This window comes from Squalius cephalus (assembly GCF_949319135.1).
Source record: "Squalius cephalus genome assembly, chromosome: 4".
NCBI lineage: Eukaryota > Metazoa > Chordata > Actinopteri > Cypriniformes > Leuciscidae > Squalius > Squalius cephalus.
The window spans coordinates 36,087,118-36,100,770 of NC_137125.1; the positions used below are offsets into that span (position 1 = coordinate 36,087,118).

General features: G+C 39.2%; 1 protein-coding gene across 2 annotated transcripts in view; it reads right to left on the reverse strand.

Moving 5' to 3' along the window:
- iqsec3a (IQ motif and Sec7 domain ArfGEF 3a) overlaps positions 1-13,653 on the reverse strand; it is a 145,316-nt gene that overhangs the window by 84,921 nt on the left and 46,742 nt on the right. For both annotated transcript variants that reach the window (XM_079868555.1, XM_079868554.1), the window contains exon 3: positions 3,649-4,126. In XM_079868555.1, the coding sequence (XP_079724681.1) occupies positions 3,649-4,126 (478 nt within the window). The remainder of the gene's footprint in view (positions 1-3,648; positions 4,127-13,653) is intronic.

Sequence of the window (13,653 nt, forward strand, 5' to 3'; positions counted from 1 at the left end):
AAGAACTTCATCCCCACAACATCTTCCTTCCCGCTTAAACATATAGGGCCCTATTTTAACGATCTGAAACGCAAGTATCAAGCGCAAAACGCAAGTAACTTTGTGGGCGGGTCTTGGGCGCTGTTGCTATTATACCGGCGGGATAAATGACTCTTGCGCCCGACGCAAATCTAAAATGGGTTGGTCTGAAGTAGCTTCATTATTCATAGGTGTGGTTTGGGCGTAACGTGAAATAAACCAATCAGAGCGACATCTCACATTCCCTTTAAGAGCAGACGCGCTTTTTCCATAGCGGATTGGTATTGTAACGGCGGATTTGCCAGATGCGCGCCAGGAGCAGTTCACAGCCGAGGAGACCAACGTTCTCGTCAGGGCCGTAAAACACAGAGAAGTGACATTGGGGATGGAGAAACCCACCCAAATTAACTTCAGTTAAACAGGCGTATGATAATTTGGGTAAATGTGTAAGCTAGATTTATGCTTTTATAATAAACTGTCTCTATCTATCTCTATCTATCTATCTATCTATTGTAATAATGTATGATTTGCAAAAATGAAAACGGCTGCTTCTGTGTAGATGAGAGAATCAAAGTGCATGCGTGTTGTGCACACTCTACATTGATTATGGCCAAGCATGCGCCCTTAAAATAGCATATGAATAACATGCGCAACGCGCCACTGACTTTAAACTAGTTTTTTTCGGTCAGTGGCGGAATTGTTTTCTAAACCTGCAAAATAGCATCAGGGAACGTTTGCGCCGGAACACGCCCCCTCTTTGCGCTGAACCGCCCCGGGGAGCGCAAGTTTATTCCCTAGTTTACCGACGTGCGTCTGTGGAGGGAAAAGTCCGCTGTGCGCGGGTGCAAAATAGGAATGATACATGCGTCGGTGTATAAAGTCAATTGCGCTGGGTGCAAGATAGGGCCCATAGTCATTGCATTACCATGGCTACTGATTTCACTGTACTACTGGGACTGTACTAATGGCTACTGCTACAACTGTAGATGGTTGTGGATTGTGATTTTTTCATTCAACATACCAAAGCCAGCTGCTTCTCTGTGATTTGAACCTATGACTTACAATATATAATATAGTGATGTGTATAATGCCCAAATTGTAACTATACATTAGTGAGGTACTCAGAAGCAAAATTATTTAACTTAATAACATGCATAGAAATCTGTATGTGCTATATACAGTATGACAGTGCAAGAAAGCAGCGGATGCAGTGTGGATGGCTTTAACCAATTTTACATTGTCTGAGCACTTCATCAACCTGAAAAAGGCAAAATGCATTTTTCAGGTAGGCTGACGTGTCACGGAACATGCAGGAACAAATCTTTCTGTTGGAAAAATGTATGAATAAATAAAAACCTGCCAAATTACAGAATAGTTTTTGCATCCATTAGCTGGGTTTATTGTCACACTGCATGGGTTAACCCTGCCATTAAACGACCTTTAATTGAATGAATGAATGAATGAATGAATGAACGAATGAATGAATGAATGAACGAATGAACGAATGAACGAATGAACAAATGAACAAATGAATGAATGAATGAATGAATGAATGCCTACCAATCAATTAAATGTAATATGTTGCACACAATTAATAGTAAAAAAAAAAAAAAAAACCTTTTGACAAATGTCTCGCTTTGAACCATGACAATTTCAACCTGGAATTTTAGAATGAATGAATGAATGAATGAATGAATGATTGAATGATTTAATGAATGAATGAATGAATGAATGAATGAATGAATGAATGATTTAATGAATGAATGAATGAATGAATGAATGAATGAATGAATGAATGAATGAATGAATGAATGAATGAAGGAAGGAAAATATATATTAATATATACTTTGCAAAACCTTAGCAATTCTGAGATATAGCTCTTATGACTTCCAGAGTCACAATTAGCCCCCAGCATTAGCTATATGTAATCATGTTTATTTTTATGCTAAATTATCTGTAACACTACCCTTTCAGAATTTATTTCTATTTAGATATGATTTGATTTTGTACTGTAAACGCAGAATGAATCACTGTCAGGCATTTTGTGATGCAAACATAATTCTATTAGATAATTCTCAGCAAAAAACAATGGGGGATGGGGAATGCAATTCACATTATGAACACTCAGCAAGAAAATTACAACAAATGAGGAATGGGGTTTTTAAGGGCACCTCTGTGTTACCATGACAACACAACCTTCTCATCCTTCCTCTCCCATCCATCTCCCTTGCTGTCGCTTTTACCCTCTCTATCTCTGTCATCTCAATCTACTTCTCTCCCATGTCCCAAGAGGCTCTGGTAGCCCCTGAATAAGGCTGCCTTGGTCTTTTCTGTTCAGTTTTTAAAATACTGTAAACATGTCTGTGCTCTAATTAAGCCACAGTATAGGTATAACTCTGTTCCATAGCAAGCTGTCATGAAGTCTATTGTCTACATAGGTTGTATCCTAACCATGTCTAATTTGGAACATTCTACATAGGCAGCAATTTCGCACACTATTCAAAAAGTATAGTTTCCTTAATCGGTATAGGAGACTAAACTCACAATTGATTCCAATAAATGTTGACATTAACATGTTGCTAAGCTAACAATGTGATAGTCTAATAAGCATAAAAATACAGAGACAACATAAAAAGTGGGGAAAATAGTGAATATTTAATTAGATCATTCTATTAATATAAACACATTTGATTACTGAATGAAAGATATTTGTAATCAGCATTTTACTCGACTCATCCACCATCTTGCTTGTTGCAATGGATTTTGGTATTCAGCCAAATGAGTTTATCATAGTACATGCATAATCATGCTTCCTACCTTGTGGTACAGCTGTTGCATATTGTGCACACCTATGATTTCTTAAAATGCTGTTTAGGTAGGCAGTTCACTGGGTTTTGTAACAGAACTAGAGATGTTTTATCTACTCTGTGCCCAAACAATTAAAAAAGAATGACAGGTAGGCCTGCATGGAATCTGTGAATCTTGCAGAAAGCCCCACAGAATTCTCTCACTTGCGCTTATAAAATAGTGTTTGCTAATTTGAAGTGTATGGAGCCATTTACAAAGAATGTGTTCTTGCATTTCATCTGCTTTTTTTCTTCACTGTTGACTAATGTAAACATTCGCTGGAGGTACGTGTTTGGTCATGAGTGTCGTGCTTCTAAATTGCTGTGTCAAATTAAAAGAAATAATGAATCGGTTTAATAACCTTTAATGTATTGGATTATTTTAAGAGTGCATTGTTGTAAATGTGGCTATATACGCACCTTCTGCTTAATTTCGTTTAATGCAAGAACACATCTTGAGTGAATGGCCTCTGATACTCTTTAATTCTGTTAAACACATTTTACCAAATTTCCACATAATTCAGAGCAGATTCCATGAGGGCTTTGGGATAAGTTAGAAAGCTGATGGAGATAGTAATGGATGCGTATGAGATGAGGATGGATGATCAACCTGTAAACATCCAACTTCAATAAGGCCCAGCGCCCTGTACCAGCTTCAACACACTCCAACACACTCAGCCACTAAAAAGCAACCATCGGACGCACAGCAGCCAATCCTCAAGAGCCTGAAGCATACATTCACACGTCCTCAAGACCGCAACCCCACAGTGCCTTGCTCCCTACCTGCTTGTTTTTGAGGTCGAGCGAGAGTTCATAGTCGGAGGTGGTGGAGTGGCTGCATGCTCCATTCCTCTGTACTCTGATTGGTGAAGCAGTGTGATGTAAGCTCGGCCTCCTTCCAGTGCCTCCCGTACTTGCTGCTTCCCTCTCCTGCTCCTCTGGCTCCTTTTTCAGCTCCTCCTGTATTGGTTGATGCAGTATCTCCTGAGGTTTTTCTTCCTCCTGCTCTATCTCTTGTGCCATCACCTCTTCCTTCTCCACTTCTGCACTCTCTCTCTCTTGAGGTTCACCTCCATCTCCATCTCCATCTCCATCTCGATCCTCATCTCCCCCTCCTGCATCGACAGATGTCACAGTGCTCCCTACAACCTGAGGTTCCACCTGGACCTCGGGCTGGGAGGCACTGGTGGTGGTCACCTCGGGTGATGGCGATGCGGCAGGTGATGGGGTTGCAATGGGAGAAGGGGAGGGTGGCTCTTCACTGCGGAAAGGAGGAGAAAACGAAGAGTCAGCCTGCAGCCCAGGCACCATTTGACCTTGTCCTCCAGCTCAGGGGGGGAGGGGGGGGTGCGTGGCCTGGATGGGTCAATGCCAATCTCTCCCTCCCTTTTCTCTCATCAACTGTGCCCTTCGGGGCAAAGAGAAAGAGATGAAGCGATTGTCTTGGGGTTGTAGCCCCTACTGTCCATTCCAGGATGGACTCGAGAGTTACCAGACAACCAGAGGGGGAGGATGGGACACACAGTGACTTTGCAACACCCAACATGACACACACAGACATGACAGACACAGTCATGCAGCTATCAGTGTGGTAAATGTACTGCTCTTCTGTGGTGTTATTCTGTGACCTATGGTAGCTATGGGATTTTTCAGGCTAACTCAGCGGTATCCCACTAATCTTATGGACCCCTATGAGATGGAGCCCCACCCACAAACCAGTGTCAATTTAGAGTCAACTTTACAATAACAGTGATAAGCTTTTGAGCCCTCGGAATGGTCCTGTCAGAGAAAGCAACAGTCAGCTGACTACATATGTTAGGAAACTCAGCATGACATCTCAAAATTGTTGCATATCTAAAAATATGCCAAGAAAGCTTTCAAATTATTAGGCTGCATGTTAATGTAGATACTGTAAATGCATTAAAAGACTAAGTGGACCTTTGTGTGGAGTCATGCCAGTTAATAATAATAATAATTTGTTACATTTATATAGCGCTTTTCTGTGTACTCAAAGCGCTTTACATGGAAGGGAGAAATCTCTTCAACCACCACCAGTTAAGATGTAGCTTCATTTGCAGTGTAAAGATGACAAATTGTACCAGAATTTAATGGGCTAATTATCCCATGAAGGGCTGTGAGGTTGTCCCATAATTCAGTGGCCTACCTTTAGCCCTGGAGTTAAGTCTCTACAAGCCTTTTGGGATGCAGATGATGGTAGGGGCTTTTATTTTGCTTTTGTAATGGGACCGTGGATCTCTCGGCTCTCATCACCCTCTCTGTTTTAACTCCCCTCTTTCTCCATGTCACATTAGATCACTCTCTCCATTTATATCCACCCCTGTTTTTCTTTCTAGGTTCTACCCTTTCAGTCCCTTGCGCCCTCTACCCACTCACATGTTTCTTTCTTTAAGCATGGGCGAGTGTGACTGCGTATGTGTGGTATGTGAAGCACTGAGAGACATTAGGAGCACTCAGGGCCTGTATGCATTTTTCTAAGCACAGTCTAATATCACAGAGTGCTAGTGGTCCAGGACAGGTCATAGTCAGAGTTCTGCACACAGACAAGCTTTTAAAAGGCTCTGCTGGCATCAATGTATGCATGAAGCAGCAAAACTCAATTATCTTTCCATCCATGACACAGAAATTGGGGCGACAAAGCAAAAAAAAAAAAAAAAAATCTGCTGATTGTAAATGGATTTGGATTTGATGTTTGATAGGCAATGCTTTCCTAAAGAACAGCAAGCAAGGATGGCACAGAGATTTGAGGGAGGGGGGATATGTGCCTCCCACATAGTTTGGAAGGGAGCAAACTGAAAAGAATTTAGCATGAATTAAAAATGGCCAAACCCTCAAAAACCTAGCGAGATGCCTACCTAGACAATATTTTAAGGCATCATGAACCCACTCCTGACATGAAGGCCAAAAGGTATGATCTACTAAGATACTTTTGTTTGGCCAAACTCTAAGGCAGCACTGCATGCATGAGAGGCCAATCACAGAATGCACTGCAATGAGTACAGGGGCAAAATTAAAGAAAAAGTTGGCAGAAACTAGAGAGAAATTTTGAAATTTTAAATCTACTTACCCTTTGCCACTTGATACCAAACAAATATTAACCAAAAATGACTATGTTAACCAATATGTGTGGGCAGCATGCATTTTTAAGCGTATTAGAGTGCTGCTATTAGACTCAAGATGCTAGCATGCTAGCATTGACTAGTTGTCTGATGCCCAGAGATGCTGCCAAATAGAGTGTTTGAAAACTTATGAGGTTCCATTGTGATTAGGATTCTGACTTCAAAGGTAGCTGTCTATGTGGTACTGTGGATAGATACCAATGCAGCTTACTAGGTGTTAGAGCAGAGATGGATTTTTTCAGCAAAACGGAACTAATTTGTCACTATTTCAAAATATGATACATTTCCTTGCTGGTCTGGTGGACACCAGTGCATTTACAGTAAAAGGAAATCCAAACTAAAACCTCCCTCTAACTAACAAACCAACATATTCAAACATGAAAGTGGTTTAAAAGCTTGTATCCAGGAATCAAGCAAGAAATATTGGGAAAGTAAGACTCACAAGACATATGTTGGAAATGGTTCGCAGAGTACAGTGTCTGTATCTTATTTCAACATGCGTTTGTAGCGTCGCTGGCGGGATTGAATGGGGCGATAAGGATCAACTCCTTCCAGAAATGGCTAAGGCGATAAGACAGGAGTCAGTGAGCACGAAATCAGAACATTACAGGCGGCGTATGCAGCATGGCACACACACACACACACAGGATATCCCCAAGGGGGGAAAGGATTGGAGGAATAAAAGTGAAAAGTGGAGAGCTTGTTCAGGGAGAAAATACTGCTAATCCATTCATCCTCTGAATACGAGAAAAAAAAACACTTGTTCAGGCTCAGCAATGGATAATTCTGCATATAAGTTACATATTAGAATATGTAGGCTTATAACACAGACAGCACAAATGTTTCCAAAGTCTTTTAGATCACGTTTAAAACGAATTAAATAGCACTCAGTTACTTTGGAATGGCGATCGATGGATGAACATGCCTCTTGCCTGCATAAGGGTGTAGTAATAAAATTAAAGATTTTAATGCTGGTGGGGATACCCAGTGCTACAGAAATACAAAAGTGACCAACAAATTTGAATCATTTCTAGTGATCTTATTTAGGGCAAAATCTTAGACTGACATGGAGGACACAGGATTTATTGCTTGTCATTTTATTAGCTTGGTACAAAGTGTACAACATCAACAATAAGAAAAATGTAGGTTTATTTATTGTCATTTGTGAACTTTGTAAAAGCGGAACTATGTAATCTTTTCCCAGATTAATTATTCTGTTTGTTTGAGCATCCCAACCAGCCAAACACGCCAATTTTATCTCAATTAATGCCATAAGTTTGGGGCAGGGCTACATGTTTGTCCAAATAATGGCATTTTGCAATTCTGTTTGGTTCAACTGGAGGCAGAGAAAAAAGCTTAGGGTGTGTTCACACTTATAGTTTGGTTATGTTGGTTCTTTTGGTTCTGACCAAAAAAGAAAATGAACATTTAGTCCTTTTTCCTTTACAATTAGCGTCCACACTGTCATTTTCAACAAACCAAAAAAAGGGCTTTTATGAAGTGTATTTTGCAACGGAACTTACCGAACATCCAAAACAATGCTCTGGGCTCGTTGTATGTGAGTACAACTAGTATTTTTACCAGCTGAGACCTCATAAAGAGCTTATAAAATGTGTAAAGGAGTCAAAACATGGCATGAATTCCTGTATCGAACTGTAATGGACAACGTAGCTCCTATGACGAGAAAAACAGGGTATGCTTGAGCATTCTATCCATTTTAGTGTCGCATCTTATGACATTGCATCCTGTTTTTGGTTCATTTAGATGTCTTTGGTCCGCATTGCATTCATATTTTATTTGAACTGCACCAGAGTTAGTTTGGAAGCGGACCAAGACCCTTTGGTGCACACTAGATTTGAATGGCAGCGTTCACACTTATTCAATCGAACATCACTAACAGAGCAATCGCACCAGAATGAGTTTTAATCGAACCAAACCTGCCAAGTTTCTCTTTAAACATAGGGTGTCTATGTTAAAAGAGAAACTGTGCTCCATATTTCACGATTCATAGGCACTTAGAGTCAGTCCAGTGGACTGAAGAAGAATTAAGTAAGTTGAATCCATTCAATTGAAAGTTCCAAAGAAGTGGTAGCTGTGAATAATAGATGTTGAAATAAAGCTTCCTCTCAGCAGGTGGCACAGCTAGGGAGCAAAAATAGACAGTGCTAAAAACACAGAGTGCTCATTATTTTTTTCTTTTCTTTTTTCTTTTTTTCTTGACGGTTCTAATGTTTGCAACTTGTAAATAGAACAGCTTGAACAACTGCTTAATAATGCTTCTTTTTTGCTTTTTTTTGTTGTTTTTCATTGAATGCACACTGTTTTCTTGAGGACAGACTGAGAGCAAACAAAATAAAAGGGCGAGAGGATGTAAAAGCAGGCATACAGAGGGAAGAGCTGCTGGGACATCAAAACACAAAGTGTGTAAACTACACAACACACAAACACACATTCCAAGTGAGACCATAAAGAAAGGCTGGTGCCATGCCAAACATCTACTAACACGCATAACAATTCTATAGACAAAGTGTATGTGAGTTTGTGTGTACAATGACAGTAAAAGCCATTGAATACTGTATATTTATATTTATACAACAGATACAGTGGGGAGAAGTATTTGATACACTGCCAATTTTGCAGGTTTTCCTACTTACAAAGCATGTAACTGTTGGCGCAATTATTAGAAAATATACGAAGTTCAAGATGACGGTCAATTTCCCTCGGTCTGGGGCACCATGCAAGATCTCACCTCGTGGGGCATCAATGATCATGAGGAAGGTGAGGGATCAGCCCAGAACTACACGGCAGGACCTGGTCAATGACCTGAAGAGAGCTGGGACCACAGTCTTAAAGAAAACCATTAGTAACACACTACGCCATCATGGATTAAAATCCTGCAGCGTACGCAAGGTCCCCCTGCTCAAGCCAGCGCATGCCCAGGCCCGACTGAAGTTTGCCAATGACCATCTGGATGATCCAGAGGAGGAATGGGAGAAGGTCATGTGGTCTGATGAGACAAAAATAGAGCTTTTTGGTCTAAACTCCACTCGCCGTGTTTGGAGGAAGAAGAAAGATGAGTACAACCCCAAGAACACCATCCCAACCGTGAATCATGGAGGTGGAAACATCATTCTTTGGGGATGCTTTTCTGCAAAGGGGACAGGACGACTGCACCGTATTGAGGGGAGGATGGATGGGGCCATGAATCGCGAGATCTTGGCCAACAACCTCCTTCCCTCAGTAAGAGCATTGAAGATGGGTCGTGGCTGGGTCTTCCAGCATGACAACAACCCGAAACATACAGCCAGGCAACTAAGGAGTGGCTCCGTAAGAAGCATCTCAAGGTCCTGGAGTGGCCTAGCCAGTCTCCAGACCTGAACCCAATAGAAAATCTTTGGAGGGAGCTGAAAGTCCGTATTGCCCAGGATCTGGAGAAGGTCTGTATGGAGGACTGGGCCAAAATCCCTGCTGCAGTGTGTGCAAACCTGGTCAAGAACTACAGGAAACGTATGATCTCTGTAATTGCAAACAAAGGTTTCTGTACCAAATATTAAATTCTGCTTTTCTGAAGTATCAAATACTTATGTCATGCAATACAATGCAAATTAATTACTTAAAAATCATACAATGTGATTTTCTGGATTTTTGTTTTAGATTCCGTCACTCACAGTTGAAGAGTACCTATGATAAAAATGACAGATTTCTACATGCTTTGTAAGTGGGAAAACCTGCAAAATCGGCAGTGTATCAAATACTTGTTCTCCCCACTGTACTGCTGGTCCTTGATTCTGATTGGATGAGCCATGCTTGAAGCCATTGTAAATTAGTCTACAAACATACACCAAATACATATTAAAATAAATATTTTTATGGACTAAACATTTAATAAACGCAATATACCCTGTGAACCCATCGTTTACAGTGGAGAGTGCCTAAAAAGACTTTGGCCGTTCTAAATTCACTTTAAACCAGGGCTTCTTGGGGCATTGTTTTAATAAGTTGAAGCATTGGGTAAACTTATATGAAGTATCTTCTTTTGTGTTCGCACAAAAGAAAAAGAAAAATGCAGGTTTAGAATGACACTCGTGACATTTTTTCTTTTCTTTTGTAGCAAATGGAGAGGAAATACTATTTGAGTATCCATTTTCAAAATTAATGATAAACGGTTAAAAATAAATAATAAAATATAATTGTATAAGTATACAACTAATAATTGGTACAATAAAACAATAAATAAGAAAAAAAGTAAAATTTTCCAGCTGAAATGGCACCATTTCCTGAGAATAACAGCAGAGCAGATTAATTTTGAGGAGAGACGCAAACTAAAGTTTAAAACTGTCAAAGACAGTTTGTTTGCTCAGTACACAACAAAGACTGTAGCAGCGACTCGCCACTGTGATAGATAGGGTGCACACTGCATCAACTACAGCTGGCTTTACTACTGCGACACAGTGCAGGCATTAGTGAGCATGTGGGGGATGAATCCGTGCTCCTGTAGTTCTGCGGGGTGAGCGTGTGTTTTGCTTGTGTGTGTATTTCTGTGCGTATGTGACTCCCTGCTGCTCCGGCCCCCGCACTGTCACAGAATCAGCTCAAGTGCCTGCGGAGAGAAAGAGCTTCTTCTTTGTTTCTTTTTTTTTTTACAATCCCCTATTCACACACAATATGTATGACTCAAACTACAGCACTCTTGGCAGCCTTTAAAAAAAGATATATAATGAAACTTAGGGTGTTGGAAGGAATTGTTATTTGCCAAAACAGGCAACTCATCTAATGTGTGATTCTTTACAAATCCAAACAAAAGAGTGTAATTTTGCGAGACAATTTGTAACATGTGTATGACACATCATTTCTGAATCTGTCTCATGCACTTTCAACAAAGTAAAATTTATCCTAAAAACAGTTATTGGTTTTTCCAAAAATGTTGCAATTTGTGGCACATGTGTTGGGGCCAATATATACATATATATATATATATATATATATATATATATATATATATATATAATATTATTATTATTATTATTATTATTATTATTATTATAGGTGAACTATACATTTAAGGCTTTTGTTGCAATTGTCAGCTGCCATTTTTTTTTTCCTGAGGGAGGGAAAATCTGATTTCAGTTATCGGCCCAATATATTTCTGAAAATGTTGCAATTTGTGGCACATGGCCTGGGGCCTCTGAACTCCCAGGGGCCTCAATTAAAAGCAACCCTCTAAGACAAGGGTGTTTATTTTATTTTATCTGGAGCAGAAGCGTTGTTTAGGAGGGAAAGGTAAGAACTACTTCTGGGGGCCCATGGGGCCTGGAATAGAGGTGCTATGGAGGGCCCCATAATCCAGGGTGCCAATAGCAAGGGCCTTTTAACATCCACTGTTTTAAACATCACCCTTTACAGAGAGGTAAATTCAATGAAGGTCTAAATAATTGCACAAAGGTTACATGGCCTTGTGCAATTATTAAACTGCAAAAGAGACGCTTGCGGTAAGAGATAATAGTGCGTTTCCATAGTGCGCTGCCGCTTATAGTTAAATTGAGTTCATAACAACCTGACACAATCTATAATCATTTGGTCGACAGGATACTGTAGTTAGCTGTTATTGCTTCTATTGTTCAAATTTTCAATTTCCTAGATAGGCTTTATTTTTTGCTTGGGAAGTTCCAAAATCTGGAGATTTCTTGTTCTTTTATTTCCCCTAATTCCCTGTCATTACTATAAACTACTTATTTCTCTACAAACTTGCATGACCTTGTGCATCTTTATTAAAGCTATTCATCCTCATTGATTAATAGCCAAATATCTTCAGCTTATTCTGGCCAAGAACTGCTACTCCCACAAGTTCGGGTTTGCTGAATAAGTGCCAATCACCCTAAAACTGTTGCTACCATTTGCTAGAGCATATTTTTGCACCAAATTGAGTATCAAATGTGTCCACGTGATTTGTTTTAGTTCTTGGGACAGTCAATTACTATTTCCTGTTATATATATTCTGCATTCTGGTCTCACCCTATACCTTTAACTTGGTAGACAACTCAAATTGTTTTCTAAAATGAATTTGCAGTGAAGTAGTTTGTTAATTTTTTTTATTCTCCAAGATTATGCCAAACTATAAGCAACAATAAATAAATAAATAAATAGCAATAAAAAAAGCATTGTAGGTGCATTCAAGACACTGTATGTTTGAAATTATTTTATTTATTTTTTATTAAATTGTTAGATAAAACCAAATAATGAGTGTCACATTATTGACTCGCATTATGCAACTCTGCATACATACTGTATTTTCTATCCTATAGTGTATATCTTTATTCTGACACGGGTGTTGGTGTGGGTTCGCAAAATAATTTCTATAACCTAAAAACCTAAAGAAATATAAAGAAAAGACTGCAGAAGGATTAACATGTTGACATCCTTCCTCCAGAAGTGACATCCGTAAAGTGATTTATCAGTGCTGTTATTAGTGTCATCAGCAATTCATCTTTTAGATAGATTAGTTTTGAACATCATCACTACATCTAGGCAACAGATATATTTTTTTAAAGCCATGACCCAATGGGACGAACACTGACTAAGCGATAACATGGCTCAAAGTGAATTGATTCACCAACCATCCCTGAAAGAAATCTGTTGAAATGGAAATGTGGAAAGTGTTTCCGTAAGCGTTGATTCTTTATTATGCTGCACATGTGCTTTCAGATCCTGTCTAACCATCACAATATTTGTTATTCTCTGTAATTCTCTAATCCTTTGAAGAACTATTCATCATGAGTGAAGATCTGGCATGGTTATAACACATCTGCAGTAGCTCATGTTTGATAAATCCATCAACAAAGTGAATTCTGTCTATGTAATAAAATATAAAATAACCAGACTTTTGACTAGACTGCAAAGTCTGGTACATAGCTTTTTCTGACCAACTTAGACAGGAAGAGTCATCTGATGGAAAGCATTCAGTCTCAGTTTATATGCAGTATGTGCCATTTAGAGGCCATACTAGTCCACATTAAAAGTGATGAGATTGCCATGAGATTGTGTTATAAAATACATTAGTAGTGTACATGCTCTGCTTTAAAATATAAATTAAATACTGCTGAAAGTGCTTGTGTAGAGTAAAACGTGCCATTGCTATGTTAAATTCGTTCTTTTGAGGTAACTATTTTCAATTAACATGTTCACAAAACGATGGTAATGGTAATGGATGCCTACGGCAAGCTGCAAGGGCCAAAAACAGAAATAAAGGATTGAGGAGAAGAAAATAAATAACCTCTCTTCATAAAAGCAAGACCAGGATGCTGTTATTTACAGACTAGTGACATTTCACTGGAGTACATTACACGTTATTTATGTTCTACACACACATAAACAGATCATTTACTATATGCAGACACATTATATACAGTATATACATATAAAAATACACTTTTTCTTGATTTGACAAAGTATAATCAAACTCATACAATACCTCACATCAGCACTCTCGCACAAAAGCGTTGGGCTCCACAATTTTTGACAGAAATGGAGCAAGGCTGCAAAGTCTAATTTTTTCTTCTTTTTATAGCCACTTCTGCTCTCTTATAAATAACACTGCTTTATTTTTTCACACCAATAGTCTGCATCTTGTACTTCTGAAAAAAGGTACTAAATT